The sequence below is a fragment of the Heterodontus francisci genome, chromosome 47, assembly GCF_036365525.1.
Source record: "Heterodontus francisci isolate sHetFra1 chromosome 47, sHetFra1.hap1, whole genome shotgun sequence".
Lineage (NCBI taxonomy): Eukaryota > Metazoa > Chordata > Chondrichthyes > Heterodontiformes > Heterodontidae > Heterodontus > Heterodontus francisci.
The window spans coordinates 6,641,241-6,663,797 of NC_090417.1; the positions used below are offsets into that span (position 1 = coordinate 6,641,241).

Below are 22,557 nucleotides of genomic sequence, written 5' to 3' on the forward strand. Positions count from 1 at the left end.
AGCTAGTTTAAGCTGGTCAAGAAGGCATACGAGATACTTGCTTTTTTTGACCGAGGCATAGAATATTAAGAGCTGAGAGGTTATGCTGGAGCTGTATAAAACACTAGTTCTGCGACAGATAGAAATCTGAGTGCAATTCTGGTCACTGCACTAGAGGAAAGATATAATTGCACTAGAGAGGATACAGAGGAGATTTACGAGGATGATGTCTGGTTTGCACTGGAGTGCTGACTTGGGTTGCAATAGAGTGCTACAGTGGAAGTTTGGTAAGTTCGGAAGTTCGGTAAGGAGGGAGTGAGGAGCTCCTTTCATTTCCTACCTGTCCTCAGAGTGAGGGGAGCCCAGAGCTTCCAAAGAGCACAGCTGACTGGGAGAAGACTCGGAGGACAGAGTTCCGGACCGGTAAGTATAAAAAACTTACCTCTGGTAAAAAAAACTGAAAGTGATGTCACAGGAAAGCTGTGACCTGATTGGCTGGTAGGGAATTTTTTTTACTGAATTTGAAAATAAAACATTGATAAAAATTGATTAAAACCCTAATTAACTAATTAATAAGTAGAGTAACTAAACCAGAGGGAGGAGATTACTGTATTTAGTTAGCATTTAATATTTATAGTAGGAATCTAGCACCAGGGACCATATAGTTATAACAATTTAGTAAGGATTTAATAAGTATTTATTTATCTTAAATTAATTTATTAATTAGTGCTAGAAATGTCAGTTAGAGGGGTGAAGTGCTTCACCTGTGAGATGTGGGAGGTCTGTGACGCTTCCAGCGTTCCGGACGACTACATCTGCAGGAAGTGTACCCAGTTGCAGCTCCTCACAGACCGCATGGATTGGTTGGAGCGGCAACTGGATGCACTTAGGAGCATGCAAGTGGCAGAGAGCGTCATAGACAGGAGTTTTAGAGAAGTGGTTACACCCAAGGTGCAGGCAGATAGATGGGTGACTGCTAGAAGGGGCAGGCAGTCAGTGCAGGAATCCTCTGTGGCTATCCCCCTCTCTAAGTATACCGTTTTGGATACTGTTGGGGGGGATGGCCTATCAGGGGAAAACAGCAGCAGCCAGAGCAGTGGCACCATGGCTGGCACTGTTGTTCAGCAGGGAGGGACAAAGCGCAGAAGAGCAATTGTTATAGGGGACTCTATAGTCAGGGGCACAGATAGGCGCTTCTGTGGACGTGAAAGAGACTCCAGGATAGTATGTTGCCTCCCTGGTGCCAGGGTCAAGGATGTCTCTGAATGGACAGGGGGCATTCTGAAGGGGAAGGGTGAACAGCCAGATGTTGTGGTACACATCGGTACCAATGACATAGGCAGGAAGAGTGACGAAGTCCTGCAGGGGGAGTTTAGGGAGTTCGGTAGAAAGTTAAAAGACAGGACCTCGAGGGTTGTAATCTCGGGATTACTCCCTGTGCCACGTGCCAGTGAGGCTAGAAATAGGAAGATATTGCAGCTAAACACGTGGCTGAACAGCTGGTGTAGAAGGGAGGGTTTCAGATATCTGGACCATTGGGATCTCTTCAGGGACAGATGGGACCTGTACAAGAAGGACGGGTTGCATCTAAACTGGAGGGGCACAAATATCCTGGCTGCGAGGTTTGCTAGCGTCACTCGGGAGGGTTTAAACTAGTGTGGCAGGGGGGTGGGAACCAGAGCAGTAGGACAGCAAGTGAAATAAATGAGGGGGAACTAGTAAATCAGGCCAGTAAGACTAAGAAGAAGAGCAGGCAGGGAGATGTTGCGGAGCGCAGCGGGACTGGTGGTCTGAAGTGCATTTGTTTCAATGCGAGAAGTATAACAGGTAAGGTAGATGAACTTCGAGCTTGGATTAGTACTTGGAACTATGATGTTGTTGCTATTCCAGAGACTTGGTTGAGGGAAGGACCGGATTGGCAGCTAAATGTTCCAGGATTCAGAAGCTTCAGGCGGGATAGGGGGGGATGTAAAGGGGTGGGGGAGTTGCATTACTTGTTAAGGAGAATATCACAGCTGTACCGCGGGAGGACACCTCGGAGGGGTCGTGCAGCGAGGCAATATGGGTGGAGCTCAGGAATAGGAACGGTGCAGTCACGATGTTGGGGGTTTTCTACAGGCTTCCCAACAGCCAGCGGGAGGTAGAGGAGCAGATATGTAGACAGATTTTGGAAAGATGTAAAAAGTAACAGGGTTGCAGTGGTGGGTGATTTTAACTTCCCCTATATTGACTGGGCCTCACTTAGTGCTAGGGGCTTGGATGGGGCAGAATTAGTAAGGAGCATCCAGGAGGGCTTCTTGAAACAATAAGTAGATAGTCCAACTAGGGATGGGGCCGTACTGGACTTGGTATTGGGGAATGAGCCCGGCCAAGTGGTCGAAGTCTCAGTAGGGGATCATTTCAGGTACAGTGACCATAATTCCATAAGTTTTAAGGTACTTGTGGATAAGGATAAGAGTAGTCCTCGGGTGAATGTGCTAAATTGGGGGAAGGCTAATTATAACAACATTAGGCAGGAACTGAAGAATTTAGATTGGGGCGGCTGTTTGAGGGTAAATCAACATCTGACGTGGGAGTCTTTCAAATGTCAGTTGATTAGAATCCAGGACCAGCATGTTCCTGTGAGGAAGAAGGATAAGTTTGGCAGGTTTCGGGAACCTTGGATAACGCGGGATATTGTGAGCTTAGTCAAAAAGAAAAAGGAAGCATTCGTAAGGGCTGGAAGGCTAGGAACAGACGAATCCCTTGAATATAAATACAGTAGAAAGGAACTTAAGCAAGGAGTCAGGAGGGCTAAAAGGGGTCATGAAAAGTCATTGGCAAACCGGATTAGTGATAATCCCAAGGCTTTTTATACATATATAAAGAGCAAGAGGGTAACAAGGGAAAGGGTTGGCCCACTCAAGGACAGAGAAGGGAATCGATGTGTGGAACCACAGGAAATGGGCGAGGTACTAAATGAGTACTTTGCATCAGTATTCACCAAAGAGAAGGACTTGGTGGGTGATGAGCTGAGGGAAGGGAGTGTAGATAGTCTCAGTCATCTCATTATCAAAAAGGAGGTGGTGTTGGGTGTCTTGCAAAGCATTAAGGTAGATAAGTCCCCAGGGCCTAATGGGATCTACCTCAGAATACTAAGGGAGGCAAGGGAAGAAATTGCTGGGGCCTTGACAGAAATCTTTGCATCCTCATTGGCTACAGATGAGGTCCCAGAGGACTGGAGAATAGCCAATGTTGTTTCTTTGTTTAAGAAGGGTAGCAAGGATAATCCAGGAAATTATAAGCTGGTGAGCCTTATGTCAGTGGTAGGGAAATTATTAGAGAGGATTCTTCGGGACAGGATCTACTGCCATTTGGAAACAAACAAACTTATTTGCGAGAGGCAGCACGGTTTTGTGAAGGGGAGGTCGTGTCTCACTAATTTGATTGAGTTTTTTGAGGAAGTGACAAAGATGATTGATGAAGGAAGGGCAGTTGATGTTATGTATATGGACTTCAGTAAAGCCTTTGACAAGGTCCCTCATGGCAGACTGGTACAAAAGGTGAAGGCACACGGGATCAGAGGTGAGCTGGCTCTGTCATATAAGACAGAGGGTAGCAGTGGAAGGGTGCTTTTCTGAATGGAGGGATGTGACTAGTGGTGTTCTGCAGGGATCAGTGCTGGGACATTTGCTCTTTGTAGTATATATAAATAATTTGGAGGAAAATGTAGCTGGTCTGATTAAGTTTGCAGATGACACAAAAGTTGGTGGAATTGCGGATAGTGATGAGCATTGTCAGAGGATACAGCAGGATATAGATCGGTTGGAGACTTGGGCGGAGAAATGGCAGATGGAGTTTAATCCAGACTAATGTGAGGTAATGCATTTTGGAAGATCTAATGCAGGTGGGAAGTATACAGTAAATGGCAGAACCCTTAGGAGTATTGACAGGCAGAGAGATCTGGGCGTACAGGTCCACCGGTCACTGAAAGTGGCAACACAGGTGGATAAGGTAGTCAAGAAGGCATACGGCATGCTTGCCTTCATCGGTCGGGGCATAGAGTATAAAAATTGGCAAGTCATGCTGCAGCTGTACAGAACTTTAGTTAGGCCACACTTAGAATATTGCGTGCAATTCTGGTCGCCACACTACCAGAAGGACGTGGAGGCTTTGGAAAGGGTACAGAAGAGGTTTACCAGGATGTTGCCTGGTCTGGAGGGCATTAGCTATAAGGAGAGGTTGGATAAACTCGGATTGTTTTCACTGGAACGACGGAGGTGGGGGGATAGCATGATAGAGGTTTACAAAGTTATGAGCGGCATGGACAGAGTGGATAGTCAGAAGCTTTTTCCCAGGGTGGAAGAGTCAGTTACTAGGTGACATAGGTTTAAGGTGAGAGGGGCAAAGTTTAGAGGGGATGTGTGAGGCAAGTTCTTCACACAGAGGGTGGTGAGTGCCTGGAACTTGCTGCCGGGGGAGGTGGTGGAAGCAGGTACGATAATGACGTTTAAGAGGCATCTTGACAAATACATGAATAGGATGGGAATAGAGGAATACGGTCCCCAGAAGTGCAGAAGGTTTTAGTTTAGGCAGGCATCAAGATCGGCGCAGGCTTGGAGGGCCGAATGGCCTGTTCCTGTGCTGTACTGTTCTTTGTTCTTTGACTGGAGAATTTTAGTTATGAGGAAAGACCGGATAGGCTAGGCTGTATTCTTTTGAACATCGGCTGAGGGGGCACCTAATTGAAGTGTATAAAATTGAGGGGCCTAGATAGAGTGATAGGAAGGCCCAATTCCCCTTAGTTGTGAGGTCCATAACCAGGAGTATAGATTTAGGGTAAGAGGTAGGAGGTTTAGATCGGATTTGAGGGGAAATATTTTCACCCAGAGGGTGATGGGGATCTGGAACTCACTGCCTGAAAGGGTGGTAGAAGCAGGAACCCATATAACATTTAAAAAGTACTTGGATTCAGACTCGAAGTGCCATAACCTGCAAGGCTACGGAAAAGAGTTGGAATGTAAGATTAGGCTAGACACTTGTCGGCCAGCGTGCGCACAATGGACTGAATGGCCTGGTTTCATGCTGTAAAATTCTTTGATTCTATGATGGATTCTTGTAAACTTTGCGCAATCTGATAAAGCTGTGAATGAAGTGTAATCGTCTTTGGATGGATAAAGAATGCTTGGAACTCCTTATTGCTGTCAATATATCCTGTTTATTCTTCAGATGGGTGCTGGCAAAACCAAAATTGTATGTTTGAAAAAAATTCAGGCTGCAAAGTGATAAGTGGCATCTCAAGGCTGTAATATTGTTCTGATAGGAAACCTGCAATCACTGATCCATTTAAATGAAAGCTAGATAAGTATATGAGGGAGAAAGGAATAGAAGGATACGGTGATAGGGTGAGATGAGGTAAGGTAGAAGAAGGCACGTGTGGAGCATAAACATCGGCAGAGACCTGTTGGACCAACTGGCCTCCTTCTGTGCCGTAAATGTTATGTATTTCTACAATCCCTAGTACAGCCTTGTAAACACTCCCAAAGAATCCTGTGCTCCCGTGTGTAAAACCGACTGAACCTCAAGATTAGATTGCATTCTGGTAACTTACAAAGGTAAATGGACTCCTCCAGACTCTGGTGAAGGTAAGTCCCCGGGAGTAAAAAAGAAAAAAAATCATAGTTTTCTTGAAATTTCATATTTAGCTTTACAATTTATTTTATTCATTCACAGGATGCAGGAGTTGCTGGCATTTGTTGCTCATCCCTAATTTCCCTAACTGTGTGGCTTGCTCGGCCATTTCAAAAGTGGGAATGAGTCATTGCTGTGGGTCTGGAATCACATATATGCCAGACTGGGAAAGGACAGCAGATTTCCTTCCCTAAACGACATTAGTGAACCAGATGGTTTTTTACAACAAATTTCATGGTCACCATTACTGTTACTAGCTTTTCATTTCAGATTTATTTAACTGAATTTAAATTCCCAACTGTCATGGTGGGATTTGAACTCATTCTCTAGAACATTAGTCCAGGCCTCTCGATTACTAGTCCAGGAACATAACCATTATTTTACAGCTCCCTGAAAGTGAAAACATTGTTTACTCTTTAAAAAAAAAGACACGGGCCATTTGAATGAAAGAGTTTTAAAAACTGAATAGCAGACCTTGATAAACAGCAATTGTACTAAGTTTTCTTTAAATGAACCTTCTTGGATTTCTGTGATGGTTACATGCAGTTTACAGTCTTTTAATTGGATTTCCATTATAGTCTTTAATTGTGCTTTTTCAACCCATTTGAGGAGAAGTAGGAAAATAAAGACAGATGGCAAATCAATGCAGAACAATTAGTTGTTTTGGTTAATCACTGAAATTTTCAATGAGAAACATTTTAACCTCGTTGTACAAGTAACCAGTGAGCAGTGACAAATCTGCTCTTGTCTACTTAACATTTTCAATGACCAACGCAGAATACAGCAGCAGAGAATAACTATATCTTGCTTGTCAAGATCAAGAACTAACTGATGAAACAGGTTTACAAATTTGTCAACAAGAAAGGGCTACTTGTACTTGCATGGAAACATGATCAGTGGCTTTTATTTTTTTTATTCATTCTTGGGATGTGTTCTTTTATATTCTTCCTTTTCAAATCCTTAACTAATTTCTTTTTAAATCATCCTTATGGTAAGTCATTTACATTCTTACAATCCTGTGTGTGAAAATATTAACTTCCGCCTCGAAACTGAATCAGCAACCAATGGATATAATCTTTCACCATTTACTGTCTCAAAACGTTTTACAATTGTGAAATTCTTCATTGTATCCTTTCTGTGGCCCTAACAGATGTCCAGAACTGGAAGTAATGCTGCAACTGTAGCCTAACTAATGTCTTGTACAAATTCTTCATAACTTCCTTGCTTTTTCATCCAATGTCCCTACATATTCCACAAGCTCGTTAATGTGTCTTTCTCTTTATACCTCCAATTTTAAAGTTGTATGTGGTTGTAACTTGAGATCTCCCTCACCCTCCACTCTGAAAAATCTAACCATTTAATGTACGCTTCTTTTCAATCTTCTTTTCCACAAAATGCTGTACTTCACAATTATCAACATTGAACAACATCTGCCAGTCACTGCCCACTTTGTCAACCTGTGATCCCTTGCATTCCTTCACACATTTGTGATATGAGGTGCCTTGGCTCGGTGATAGCTCTCTTGCCTCTAAGCCAGAAGGCTGTGGGTTCCAGCACTACTTCAGATAAAGGCCTGCTACCCGACCTGAACCTGATGGGACCCGGGTTGGGTCGGGCCGTTCTTTTGGGTCCGGCCTTCGGGCTTGGGCTGGGTCCAGGTCGGACACACACGGCAAGGTAAGTATTAAAAGTTTAAAAACTTACCTGAGCTGCGAGGCCGGGACGTCAAGCAGGGAAACTCTGAGTCTGTGCAGTGAGCGTGTGAGCGTCTCTATGACGTCATCATGCTCATGCTGGAGCTTCCGGCAGATTGGGAGTTGGAAGGTAAGTGAAGAGAACATTGCGGTGGTCGGGCCAGGTCGGGGGGAAAATGGAGGTGGTCGGGCTCGGGTCCCATGTGGTTTGGGATGGGGTTTTTTTTGTCACTTGAGCAGGCCTTTACGTCCGCATATAATCTAGGTTGACATTTCAGTGCAGTAGTGGGAGAGTTGGAAGTTCTATCTTTCAGATAAGAAGTTAAACAAAGGCTCTCTTGGGTGGATGTCAAAGATCCCATTGCACGATTTGAAAAAGAACAGCAGAGTTCTCCTGGCCAACAATCAGTCTTCAACCAACAAAATTCAACAGATTGCCTAAACATTTATCTCATTGGTGTTTGTGGAACCTTACTGTGTATAATTTTTGGCTGCTGTGATTCAAAAGGTACTTCATTGACTGTGAAGCTCTTTGGGGCTCTTGTGGCTATAAAAGGCGCTAAATAAATGAGGTTCTTTCTTTCGATCATCGGTGCATTTTGATATCATTCTTGTATCTATGTAAACAAATCCATTCTATAAATGGGAAAACAAAAGAGGTCCAAGAGCAGACCTCTGGGGCACAGCACAACACACATCCCAGCAATCTTAAAAGCATTCATTTATTCTTCTATCCTCCCACCCCCTGTCCATCTATTTTTACAACATGTCTCCGATGTGACACCTTCTCAAACTCTGCTGAATAAGCCATATATACATCCACCCATCCCTCTATTCATATATTATGCATTTATCAAAACATTCAAGTAATCCAGCATGATCTTCCCTTTATGAATCCATGTTACCCATTCCTATTTACCCCATGTCTTTCTAAGAGTTCACTAATTTCATCCCACATTATCAACTTTAGACATCTTCTTCCACAAATGTAACTGGCTTATAACTTCCTGATTTCTCCCTTTCATGAATTGGGGTATAACAATTGCCACTGTTTGGTCCTTTGCATAATCTCTTTTTCCAATTTTTGGGAAATTATTTTCGGTGTGTTTTATATAATTTTCTTTCCTCTCGACTTTACCTTGCTCACATAGAATAAAAGGAAAGTTATGTGACTTTGAGATCAACTTGACTTTGAGGAAGATGTGGGTCGTCCGTGTAAATAAAGCACTATTAACATTTAGCAGTGTCACCTATTTTCTGTAGGCTGCAATAAAGAAGCAAATTATTATGCTATAGTCAATGGTGTTTACTCCAATTCTAGCCTCTTGAGCATCCCCGATTTTAATCACTTCTCTAGAGGCAATTGTGCTTTCAGCTGCTGAAGCCCTAAGAACCAAAATTCCCTCCCTAAACTTTCCCTACCTCTATCTTTGTCTCCTCTTTTAAGACGCTCCTTAAAACCTACCTCTTTGATCAAGATTTTGGCCACCTGTCCTAATATCTCATTATGTGGCTCTGTGTCACGTTTTGTTTGATAATGCTCCTGTGAAGCGCCTTTGGATGTTTTACTATATTAAAGGTGCGATATAAATGCTAGTTGTTGTTAACAAATCCCAGCTCCTGGAAGAAACAATGTTCAGTGCACCTCCAGTATGCTGGCCAGTTCAGAGGTTGCACACATAGGGACTTGGGTCTTCCAAAGTCACAGTGCTGCTTGTATTTGCAGACTGAACATCGGGTAGTCAATGGGTCCTAGGGCATTGTGCTTGCTTTGAAAGTTAAATGTTGTATGCTTTTGTAATATTTATTAAATACTTAAGGATTGCAGGAGATTTGGGGTAGATTAGTGCAAATTTGAGATAATTTTCATCCCCCCACTGCCTCCATGCATTAATTACAGCTTCAGTGGACCATGTACAAGACAGATACCATTTCTCAAGCAATAAAAGCCACACAAAACAATTAATTAGCATGCATGTTGCGTTTCTTAGAGTTAATGAAAGTGTCCTAAATAGCAGCTGGATTGTCACTTTCCCATTACTGCATGAGCTGAGTAACTGTTGTTCATTATCTTTCCATTACCAACTCACAGCTTCATTTCTCCCATTACATTTTCCAACCTTGTCAATCCGGAGCCTATTTCAGGTTCCTCCAGCAGCCAACGTCTCCAGACTGCTGCCAACCCCTTATGCTTCTATAAATTTCCAAAAGTCAACCTACTTTTGCAGGTTAAGAAGTTCCTTCGAAGCCCTGCAAGTGCACAGCAAGCATGTACATCCAGGTGTAGCCTTCAGCATCATCCCAAAGAAGCAGTCTTACAAGTTTTGAACTATGTTATGTGGCTCAGTGTGAATTTTTGTTTGATAATGCCCCTGTGAAACACAAGTTGTTAATGTTGTAATAGGAATATTATACAAGAAAGCAGAAGCATTCAGAGCAAATTTAACATGTGGGCCAAAGTCAGCATAAGTGCATTGCCTCCATTTTTCTCCAATGAATTCTCAACCTCAGCTTTATTAGTTTAAAAAAAGAATGTATAAATATTAAGTGAGATTCTTTTCATCTATAATTCCAGTGTGGAAAGAGACACATCAGGTTCACATATTGGAAGATCATGCAACCCCAGTCTGATGTTCCATTGATTTATTTTGAATGAATGTGCCATCATGGGCTTGAGCAGGAGAGGTGTGAAAATTCCTGATACGTGCTCCCACTGGGCAAAGTTCCATGCCAGGAAGGCCATAGAAGAAAATCTCTTTATATTGAGTCATAGAGTCAGAGTTAGAGTCATAGAGCAATCCAGCACAAAAACAGGCCCTTCGGCCCATTGTGTCTGTGCCGGCCATCAAGCACCTAACTATTCTAATCCCATTTTCCAGCACTTGGCCCGTAGCCTTGTATGCTATGGCGTTTCAAGTGCTCATCGAAATACTACTTAAATGTTGAGGGTTCCTGCCTCCACCACCTCTTTAGGCAGTGCGTTCCAGATTCCAACCACCCTCTGAGTGAAAACATTTTTCCTCAAATTCCCTTTAAACCCCCTGCCCCTTACATTAAATCTATGCCCCCTGGTTATTGACCCCTCCCCTAAGGGAAAAAGTTTCTTCCTATCTAACCTATCAATGCCCCTCATAATTTTGTATATCTTAATCATGTCCCCCCCTCAGCCATCTCTGCTCTGAGGAAAACAACCCTAGCCTACCCAGTCTCTCTTCATAGCTGAAATGCTCCAGCCCAGGCAACATCCTGGTGAATCTCCTTTGCACCCTCTCCAGTGCAACCACATCCTTCCTATAGTGTGGTGCCCAGAACTGTACACTACTCCAGCTGTGGCCTAACTGGCGTTTTATACAGCTTCATCGTAACCTCCCTGCTCTTATATTCTATGCCTCGGCTAATAAAGGCAAGTATCCCTAACCACCTTATCTACCTGTGTTGCTGCCTTCAGTGATCTATGGACAAGTACACCAAGGTCCCGCTGACCCTCTGTACTTCCTAGGGTCCTACCATCCATTGTGTATTCCCTTGCCTTGTTAGTCCTCCCAAAATGCATCACCTCACCCTTCTCAGGATTAAATTCCATTTGCCACTGCTCTGCCTATCTTACCAGCCCATCTATATCGTCCTGCAATCTAAGGCTTTCCTCCTCACTATTTATGACACCACCAATTTTCGTGTCATCTGCGAACTTACTTAATTTATGCACTTCAAAATCACTGAGATATTTTTCAGATTGTGAAAAATGGTCCAATAGCAGTACTACTCAGCAGAAGCAATGAAAGTTGGTATCTCCTGAAACTGGGATCATTAGTTTATCATCAATTTGATCCAGCTATCTTCTCTTGCAGCACTGAAGCGCAGTTACACCTGCAGTTTGTGTCACGTGATCCTGAATTCAATTGAACAGTACTATGCCCACCTACAGGGATCCAAACATCAGACCAAGTAAGTAGCCTTAACTGACCTTATTTTTTTTTTAGACTTGTTCACCTTCGCAGTGCCCTGTGTTAACACCTGACCTCAGTTTCTCATTAAAAGAGACTCTCAAATGAAAATTGTATAAATTACAGAACTCTGGAACAAGGTGGTTAAAATGCTGACTTGACATGGTCTCTTTCAAGTTCTAGATCACATTGACATTCCTGCTTCCTACCTGGTGCATGTAGAAATCAGGGTATGTTCGATTGTGAGCAAGCCAGAATCCTAGATTTGCTGAAGAGTTGCGCTTCTGCCTGTAATGGGCTCATTACATATCGAGATTTCAAATCTCCCACCCACATCGCTATCTTGACCATTGACACTGAGATATAAAGTTCTCCATCATCAGAAATATAAATGAACTGTCATTGGGAAATGAAAGCTGCAAGTAAAAGTCATGAACCTAAAATATGAAGAATATATTAGAAGAATAGGATTTTCATCCCATTCAACCGCTCCATCTTGTATGCATAGCTTTTTAAAGTGGTGGTAATCTAGTTCTAAATTGTATTGAAAAGTGAATTAGCTGCTTAGCCATGGTTTGTATAGACCCAAAGGCCTGAATTTTCATGGTTCCACAGAGGCGGGCTGCCAATTAAGCTGATTACAGACCCAATTAGGTCCGAATTTGCAGGCCAAATGGGTGCTGAGGCTGCCATCGCAGTGGAAGCAGCCGACCTGCAGCAGGCCAGAAAGTCATCAAAGCCAAAGGCTTCATGCCCCAAAGGGTGGGGGCTGTGGCCAGGAAAGGCCACACAGGTCGCCCAAACGATCCACCCGGAGAGGTGTCCCCTCTGCTCTGAGGAAACAAATGGCTTCGCCCTTCAGAATTTGTAATTTAAATGCACGTCTCCATGTTGAGGTGGCCTCGCGGTCCCTGACTTGCCTCAGCGGCACCTACTTCTCCTGGTGGGGCTGCCGAGGCTCCAGAACTGCCGGCTAGGGCTGGCAGCATCGGGTGTGACGGCGAGCAAGGAGGCAGCCAATTAGGAGGCTGCCTCTGGGAGATTGCACCGTCAGGTGACCTGCCTATAAGTGTAGTTTTGGGACCCCCATTTGGTCTCGACGTTGCAGGTCCAACGCCAGTGAGAAAATCCAGCCACAATCTTTGATCAAAAAAGAGTGACGGTCAAGGTATTCTTTGAACAAAGTGACTCCTGACAACGCAGCGGCCTGCCAACATCATCAGAGTGCTCCAAGCTGCGCACATGTACAAACGGTCTCCTGCTCTCAGTGAAATGTTGCGCATGCGCAGCTTACGTCTTGCCAGGACTAATTGGCGCATGTGTCGGAAAACATCATCAGCTATTCGCTCCCCCCACCCCCCAACTCAGCTACTCTCTCCCACCCCTCCGGTCGCTCTCCCCCCTTGGCCATTTGCTCCAGGCTTCGATGCTTTCTTCCCTTCCCCCCTCCTCCCCACCGACTGCTTTCCTAGGGAACATAGGAGCAAGAGGAGGCCATTCAGCCCATCGAGCCTGCCCCGCCATTCAATGTGATCATGGCTGATCATCTACTTCAATGCCTTTTTCCCACACTATCCCCATATCCCCTTTTGTAATTTTTAGTTAGAAATCTGTCAATCTCTGCTTTAAACATACTCAATGACTGAGCTTCTACAGCCCTCTGGGGTAGAGAATTCCAAAGATTCACAACCCTCTGAGTAAAGAAATTTCTCTTCATCTCTGTCCTAAGTGGTTTCCCCCTTGTTTTGAAATTGTGTCCCTTGGTTCTAGACTCCCTAACCATGGGAAATATCTTAACTGCATCGACCCTGTCTATCCCTTTAAGTATTTTGTAGGTTTCAATGAGATTACCTCTCATTCTTCGAAACTCCAGAGAATAGAGGCCCAGTTTCCCCAATCTCTTCATAGGACAGTCCCGCCATCCCGAAACAAGTCTGGTGAATTTTCGTTGCACTCCCCCTATGGCAATATCCTTCATAAGGTAAGGGGACCAAAACTGCACACAGTCCTCCAGGTGCGGTCGAACCAAGGTTCTATACAACCGAAGCAATACTTCACTGCTCCTGTACTCAAATCCTCTTATGATAAAGGCTAACATACTATGAGCCTTCCTAATTGCCTGCTGCACCTGCATGTTAGCTTTCAGTGACTTTTTGACAAGGACACCCAGGTGCCTTTGTACATCTACACTTTCTAATCTCTTACCATTTAAGAAATACTCTGCACATCTATTCCTCCTACCAAAGTGGATAACCTCACATCTTTCCACATTATATTCTATCTGCCAGGTTCTTGCCCACTCACTAAATCTGTCCAAATCCCCTTGAAGCCACTTTGCATCTTACTCACAACACACATTCCCACTGAATTTTGTGTCATCCGCGAACTTGGAAATACTACATTTGGTCCCCACATCCAAATCATTGATGTATATTGTGAACAGCTGGGTCCGAAGCACTGATCCCTGTGATGCCCCACTAGTCACAGCCTGCCAATGTGAGATTGGCCCGTTTATTCCTACTCTCTGCTATCTGCCTGTTAACCAATACTTAATCCTTGCTGGTATATTACCTCCTAACCCATGTGCTTTAATTTTGCTAACCAATCTCTTGTTGGGGACTTTATCAAAAGCCTTCTGAAAATCCAAGTATACCACGTCCACCGACTCCCCTTTTATCAATTCTGTTGGTAACATCCTCAAAAAACTCCAACTGGTTCGTCAAACATGATTTACCATTCATAAATCCATGTTGACTCTGCCCAATCTTCAGATCATTATTATCCAAGTATCCATTTATCACATCCTTTAGAATAGATTCTAGCATTTGCCCAAGGACTGATTTAAGGCTAACAGGTCCGCAATTCCCTGTTTTTTCTCTCCCTCCTTTCTTAAATAGTGGGGTGACATTTATGACCTTCCAATCTGCAGAAACTTCTCCAGAATGTATAGAATTTTGGAAGATGATCACCAATGCATCCACTATCTCCATAGCTACCTCTTGCAACACTCTTGGATGTAGAATATCAGGTCCTGGGGACTTATCAACCTTATCTCCAATCCAACCTTCTTACTAAGACTAATACCAATTTCCTTCCTCATTTCCCATAAGCCCTAGTATCTCTCAGCACCCCCCACCCCCCCCCCACCCCCCCCTCAGCCGCTCAGCCCAGACTTCGCCACTGCTCCCCCCACATCCCTCGGCCAATTGTTCCCGCCCTCCCCCATGCCACCCTGCTCTCCAGCCGCTCATTCCCCGCTTCCCCCCCCACCCCCAACTTCCAGAGGCTAGCTCTAGGCCGTGCCACTTCCATTCTCTCGGCCACTCGCTTCTACGTTGCCCCGTCACCCCTTGTGACCCGCCTTGCTTCTTCAGGCGGCACGTGGAGAACGATCGATCTTAGGAGCAAGTGGCCGAGAGGATGAAAGCGGCATGGCTGTCGCGAGTGTGAATGTGTGGATTGGGAGATTGTGGAATGGAGGCGGAGGTCTGGGGGGGTGGGGTAGAAATTGAGTTATTTCCTCCATAAACTTCAGTGTAAATGTTGACTTTACTGTCCCATAGAAAGTTGCTAGACATTCCAAATTTCAATGGCAGTATCATACCAGAGATCTTCTGTCTTTGTCAAAAAAAATCAAAACAGTTGAGCAGGAGACATCCAAGAAATTATACAAATGAAGTACTGGCAGGAGGGAGCGGGGAATTGTTGGGGGTGGGATGGAGGCAGCAATGGCAGCCTTTGAGGGGATTTTCAGGTTGAAGCTGTTTTTCTGTGATGAAATGAGCAGCGCCATCTTTAATCCTGGCAGCTGCCTGAATGTTGCAGATAGTGACGTTTCAATGGAAGAGGCTGCATTTGCTCGTGTCCTAGTACTGCACCACCTAGTGGTTACATTGTCAGCAAACGCAGCCTTCTTTGAAAGGGAAGAGGTAATTTTAAAATGCTAATTCAGTGATTGCTATCTCAGAAAGGAAAGTTATTTGCAATTGGCATGACTCATGGCACAAACTTCCCCAAAACATTGCCCATTGTTTAGCTGTCCTGGGCCACGTAAATGAGAGAATTTAATCATTTGAACTCATCAGACTGTCGACGTGTTATTTAAATCTGGTGGACACATGTGTTTTCAGGTTACATGCCAATAATGCTATTCCAGTATCTATGAATTAACTGCTGGAAGCATATAGCATTTGATTCCCAAACTTGCTGAGCAATTGAAGCCATTGTAAGTTGGCTTTATTGTGATGGAGCAATACACCATTGTTCTGATGCTCAATGTAATCAAGCAGGATGGGCAACAGTCGTCAAAGAAATTGAATTACAAAAGCAAAATGGTTTCATGATGTAGGAATATGTTAGCACCTCATCAGTATCTGTTTTGCGTAGATAGAGCCCCATAAGCAGTGCTTATATTTGTAATACCAGCAACTGTATCTTTCCAAGAGTTTGCTGGAAGGAGCTGGGCACAGATGGGTACCATTATAGGTTGTGTAAATGGTTGGCGGTGCTTTGTAGTATCTTGGTTAGAATTGTTTTCCTCAGTGAATAAATATGGATAGCCTTTACTAAATAGTCTGCTGGTGTGAATAATAGCTACCTTCCAGTGAATGAATGTAGCGCGAATCCTAAATAATCTCCAGTGAGCATGAACAGAATAAATGAATGATCAAGCAGCCACGTTCAGTCAATGTTATCGACATTAAAAGATGCATATTTCAGTTCGTAAGGGGCATGCCCAATTTACAGAAACGAGCTTTCAACTATTCACACCTGAAACAAGTGTTGGCGGAGGCGTCAACTGTAACAGCCACTCAGGGGAATCATTAGGTTTGTAACTGAGTAGTATATTTTGAGATAATGAAGACCAAAAATTAACTTAGTTTGAAAATCAATTTCTGAATTTGATAAACATAAGACCGCAGCAGGCCTCAAGTATTATGTTCACATCAAGCTAGGCTAACTGAAATAATGGGCCCAATTTTAACCCATTCAAAACACTTATACAGAGTTAAGATTGAGCCCAGTGGGTGTCAAATCCCTCGCCTGTTGTTCCATATCAAAGTGACTTAGATTTTATCAAAGAAATTAAACTACTTTGGTCGGTTATACCACTGAGAGAATTAAATGGGACAGTGGATCGAACATACGTATTAGGAGCAGGAGTAAGCCACTTGACCATTTGGGCCCTCGAGCCTGCTCCGCCATTCAACAAGATCATGGCTGATCTAATTGTAACCTCATCTCCACAGTCCTGCTTACTCCTGATAACCTTTCACCACCTTCCTTATCAAGAATCTTTCTACCTCTGCCTTAAAAATATTCAAAGACTCTGCTTTCACCGCCCTCAGAGAAAAAAATTCTCCTCATCTCTGTCTTAAATGAGGTGACCCCTTATTTTTAAACTGTGATCCCTAGTTCTGGATCTTCTCAAGAGGAAACATCCTTTACACATTCAACCTGTGAAGACCCCTCAGGATATTATATGTTTCAATCAAGTCACCTCATATTGTTCTAAACTCCAGCAGATACAAGCCTAATCTGTCCTTACAACCATCCTCATAAGACAACCCACCCATAGCCTCCCTACTTTTGTATTCAATTCCCCTCGCAAGAAACAATAACATTTTATGATCTTTCCTAATTACTTGCTGTACGTGCATACTAACCTTTTGCAATTCATGCACTAGGACACCCAGATCCCTCTGCATCTCAGAACAATGCAATCTCGCACCATTTAGATAAAATACCTCTTTTTTATTCTACCTGCTAAAATGGACAATTTCACACCTTTCCGCATTATACTCCACTTGCCACATCTTTGCCCACTCACTTAACCTATCTATATCCCTTTATTGCCTCCATATGTCTTCTTCACAACTTACTTTCCTATCTATCTTTGTGTCATCAGCAAATTTTGGCAATTATACCTTTGGTCCCTTCGTCTAAGTCATTCATATAAATTGTAAATAGTTGAGGCCCTAGCACTGATCCATGCACCACACCACACCTTCCATCTTGCCAACCAGAAAATGACCCATTTATGCCTACTCTGTTTCCTGTTAGCTAGCAAATCTTCTATCCATGCCAATATATTACCCCTACACCATAAGCTTTCATTTTCCACAATAACCTTTCATGTGGCATCTTATCAATTGTCTTCTGGAAATCTAAGTACAGTAGATCCACCGGTTCCCCTTTATCCACAGCACATGTCTCCTTACAATTTTGTTATCTCTGGGGTCTGTGTGTTAAAATCATTTTCAGAATGTCAGAAATGTTCTATAGAGAGGGTACAAATGGGCCAAATGGCCTCCTTATGTGCTGTAAATTTCTATGATTCTATTCTATGATTCAATTTTGAAAGTTAAAGTCTTTGGAAGTTCCAAGTGAAATTAGGTGGCCAACTGACAGATCCAATGGAAATGAGTGCACAGAATATAACTATTCAAGTTCAACATTCAAAGTTAGTAGTTCACTCAAACACCACGAGGATGGCTGATGTGGGAAATGAAAAAGGTCATGGGGTTGAGGTTAGATTTTGGAAGTTGAGATGGTTGGAGCAGCGATATTGTATGAAATTTGTGAGAATTAGAATTCTTTGTATGCAGTATGCAATTAGTCAGATCATACCACACCTCAGATAGATACAGACACACATGCTAATTATTCTGATTGCTCTACATATCATAGTGCATTTGCTGAATTGCAGCCAAATTTTTTACAAAACTGTTTCTGCATCATAACTACTCATTTAGTGGTTTTGAGAAACACTGGCCTTGCTCTCAGCACTGTTCGGCTTGACACCTTTCTGAAAGAGCTGTCTCAATATACTTACAGCAAACATCCCAGTTGTCTCTGTCACTGCAACAGCTTGGATGGTGTCTTTGTAAAAGGTCTTGCACTGAATGAATGTTCCCTTCCGAGATAAACCATAGCAGTACATGAACCAAGAATACAGTCTGGAATAAAAACAAAAATATTCACACCAGATAAGTCAGCATCTGAAAGTCAGGTTAATACTTGAAAGCGATACCCTTTATCAAAGTCTCCATCTGAAATATTAATCAATATTTTTTTCTTCGGTGCTGGTAGAAGTTGAGTATATTTATAGGATTTTATTTCTCATTTCAGGTTTGGAGTTTTTTTCTTGTTATTATATCATGGTCCAGAATTTGCTGGGAAAATGATGATGAGTTCATGGCACTTGCTGTTATTCGCATGTTAAAAACCTAATAATCTATGATGAGAGACAGGTTGTCATTTGCCACAAATTGCCATACAATTTGTTTGACTCTGTCATATTTGCAAAATCGGGACCTCCCCATCAACATCCCCATGGGTTTCAAGAAATTGCTGCATTCATGCCATAAATACAAATTAAACAGAAATTTCGGGCAGGTATTTAATTATGTAAGAATACTTTTAATGATGAGATTTTATGTTCCTGCACTGCCACTCAACCTCAAAGACACAAAGAAAACGACTGAAACTATGGACTCTCAACTCTGCAAGCAGTAACTTGTTCTTCGGGGCTTTTTCAATTTCAAATTTGAACATTTTTTCCTCACTTTTCATTTCTGTCTCTTTTTCCCTCTCTTTTAATCCAATCTTTCCTTCTCTCTGCTTATCTTTCTGTATCTAATTTGACTCTAATTCACCCTGTTACTTGGTCATTCCTCTATTTCTCTATACTTAAATGTCTTTGGTTAAGAAGATACTCTTTTGGTTGCGCTGTTCACCAAGGTCTCAGGTGCCCCATTGATTTCACCACACCATGATCAACTCGCACTGGGCTGCAAAACAATTTACCACTAAAGCGTGTTGGGAAGTAATCCACTCATGGGGCACAGTCAGTGTCAGCAAATTCTGAACAAAAAAAATAAAAGGCCTTTCATTTCTGTCTCCCTTTTGCAATTTTCTCTGTGCATTTTGACCCATTTTTCAGTTTTGGGGTTTGTTGTTGCATCTTTTTCCTGTTAAAGTCAGAATAAAATTAGCTGAAAAATACTACAGATCACTGATGTTTTAAACCTGACAGGACAATTTCAGTGCTGTTTAACAGATGGAATGAATGCTTCTTCTGTATCACCATACAGGTAAGTAAAACATCAATTTGGAGAAAGCGTTACCAAAAGTTTAATGGAAAAAATGTTATGTTGGTATGCTGCTGAGTTGCTACCCTCTCATCCTTGCTTACTGATGTAATCATAATAAACCAATTTCAAATATTTAAACTCAGTGAAAACCTGAAAGTGTAAATGAATATATCGATAATGATTGGGTCAGAATGCTGGAACACCTTTGTTGTAACTAATTATTGCATTACAAGAGAAGACAGAAAGAGTAAAGCACCAATTTCAATAAAAGGCCAAAGGGATCTCTTGTGACAGGAAGCTGGACCACAGCTATCAAATATTGTTTTAGTTGTTGGAAAAATAAACTGGGAAAATGCATGTATCGTTGACTTTATCCAGCAGTATTTGTTATATTTCTCACTATTTATTTATTTATAACTTCAGAAATGTAGTTGTTTTGTTTAGGAACAGGAGTATGCTATTCGGCCTCTTGAGCCCGTTCCACCATTTTATGGTGTATCTGTGTCCTAACTCCATCCACCCACCTAACTCCATCTACCATCCTTGGTTCCATTTCCCTTAATACCTTTAGCTAGCAAGAATATATCAATCACAGTCTTAAAACTATTAGTTGAGGTGGCATCTACTGCTTTTTGTGGGAGAGAACTCCATACTTCTACCACCTTCTGTATGAAGAAGTGATTCCTAACTTCTTGAATGGCCTGGCTATGATTTTATGGTTAAGTCCCCTTCGACTTGACTCTCCGCAACCAAAAAAGTATCCATCTACCCTATCAATTCTTTTCAAAATCTTAAAAACCTCAATTAAATCATTCCTTAACCTTCAATACTCTTGGGAATACAAGCCAAGTTTATGAAACTCTCCTCATAATCTAATCCTTGGAGCTATGGGTGCTTGGCAACAGTTCAGAAATAAAAGTGAAATGGTCCTGATGTGGACCAGATGTAATGAGGAAGCTGAGTGTGGGGTCGAGCAGGACACTAAACTTTCCATATTTCTGGGCTTAGCCTAGAGTGAATCGAGAAATGGTGAAGTTGAGGCCAAAGGTGTCAAATGGCTCCTACAAGAACTGGCCTAAACTCACCTACCTGAGGGCACTTCCCAATTTCATTTAGCCCACTGCCCCACATTAGATGTAACTTTAAATATACACAGAATAATGATAGTCTTTCTAATACCTGACATGCACTCAAAAGTTATAAATATGTATCAAATTTTATGCAGCCTATTTCTTGCATAACGGTGAATTGTTTTTCACTGCTCTCTGTATTCAACATCTGCTCAATTTTACAATGTACACAATATTAGCTGATCACAGAGAATGTCAGGTTCACTTTTTGTGAAACTTAACGATGCATATAGTGCCTAATTCTATTAATCTACTGTAGTTTTTTCTTCAGTGGTAAACTGAATGCAAGAAACAGTGACCCCATGGAGATTGTGGACAAATAAGCAAAAAAACGTGGGCTGGTTTTGTCATTGCAGGAATACTGTCTGCACTAATGGAAGCCCACATACTTCAGGCATTTTATTAAAAATTAAAAAAGCAATTACATAGGGCATAATTGGTAATACAAAATCACCCAGAGAGAACTGTTCCCGGCTCCCCTGGGAACATCCGTTCTGTGCTTTCAACTGCTTGTTTCGAAATGAAAATTGACATAGCGTTGCTCTATCTTCACCATAACCTTTTCGCAAAGGGAGCCTCTTATCCAATTTACATCTTCCTCATGTAGCAGATTAAGGTTTTTTTGTAGAAGATCATTGCTTTTGATGGATTGCAGCAAGAGGACACATTTCAGTGAAGCTTACATCAGACATATTTTATCCTGCCCACATAACTAAGTATTCAAGTTCTGTTTAATTTATCTGAACATAGCAGAAAATATCAAGCCATGTTTTGATAATGCAGTTTGCAAGCACACACACAATTATTCTTATGCCTCTTTAAAACAGTTATTTTTAATGTGACAAAATGACTCAATTTTTCAGCATGTCTTTTCACTACTTCAACACAATTGAAAAGCAAAAATTGGCCCAGATTTTGCCACTAAAATAACAGCGTGTTTAACGGAGCTGACTGTTATTAATGCATAAATCATCCAGCGACTTGTGGTGAGGAAGAGATACCCTGTGAATTAGATTGCCACAAGTTGAACAATTTGCGCTGCTCCGTCGTTAGCCTCATGAGCCAGCTCACCCTCAACCTCCCTGTTACCTTTAAGAAATTGCTGCATTTGCACATTAAACTGGAATTAAACTCACCGCAGGATGTTTGAGCTGGTACTTAACAGCATGGCTACCCTTTAAATGGCATGATAATTGTTAATGTAATTCCAAACAACCTCTCTGGTCCAGGAATGGAAAAATGTAAACTGTTGAGACTCACTCTTGAATATAGTAAATTATTCTTCTCGGAGATTTCAAACATTTTGCACTTTTAGTTTTTTTCTTACTTTTCCTTTCTGTCTCCTTTTGTCTCCATCTTAATCCAATATTTTTTTCCCTCTCTTTATTTCTCTTTCTATTCATGATTTGACTCTAATTCACCCTCCTTCTCCATCATTCCTCTTTTTCTTCCTCAATCCGAGATTGTTGGTCCCATCATTCACCAAGGTACCAGATGGCCCATTACCCTTGCCATGCCATTACCAGCTCGCACTTAAAGCAACTTTCAAGGCAAAGTTTTTTGAGCTGACTGGTGTCGGAAAATGTATAATCGTGCACACTGTGTGATGCCCCGCTCGAGCAAAATCTGGACCAATTTGTCAGTCAATGCTCCTGCCATTTTACAGGCTGTGTGAAATATTTACAGTGGAAATTTCTTGACACCTTGTTAACAGTTCATGCTGCAGTTATACTGCCACTGCCTGGCTCAGGCCACTATTGCAATACAGTGAGTGCACAGTGGGAAAACAAGAGGTTTGCTGCCAATCACATGCAGATCAGTGACAAGAGAGCTCTGCATACACGCTTGAACACAAATGCATAGCTCTGGGCTCTGAGCAGCCAATTTTTCATTTTTGTAAATAGCAGGCAGGAGCAACCAATTTCGATGAATATTTGAGGTTAAAAAGTTTGGAGTGTTCATAGGAGATTGAGCCCATGTCTGAGGTCACTCACACCACTTGGCTATCGTGCACTCAGGACATACATTGGAGCCTGACACCCAA

The 22,557-nt window shown here is 42.4% G+C and overlaps 1 protein-coding gene across 1 annotated transcript in view; it reads left to right on the top strand.

Annotated features, from left to right (window-relative positions):
- Nucleotides 1-22,557, top strand: part of zmat4a (zinc finger, matrin-type 4a) — a 184,476-nt gene that overhangs the window by 113,517 nt on the left and 48,402 nt on the right. The window contains exons 6-7 of the mRNA XM_068023252.1: nt 11,192-11,288; nt 15,075-15,216. Coding sequence (XP_067879353.1) covers nt 11,192-11,288; nt 15,075-15,216 — 239 coding nt within the window. The remainder of the gene's footprint in view (nt 1-11,191; nt 11,289-15,074; nt 15,217-22,557) is intronic.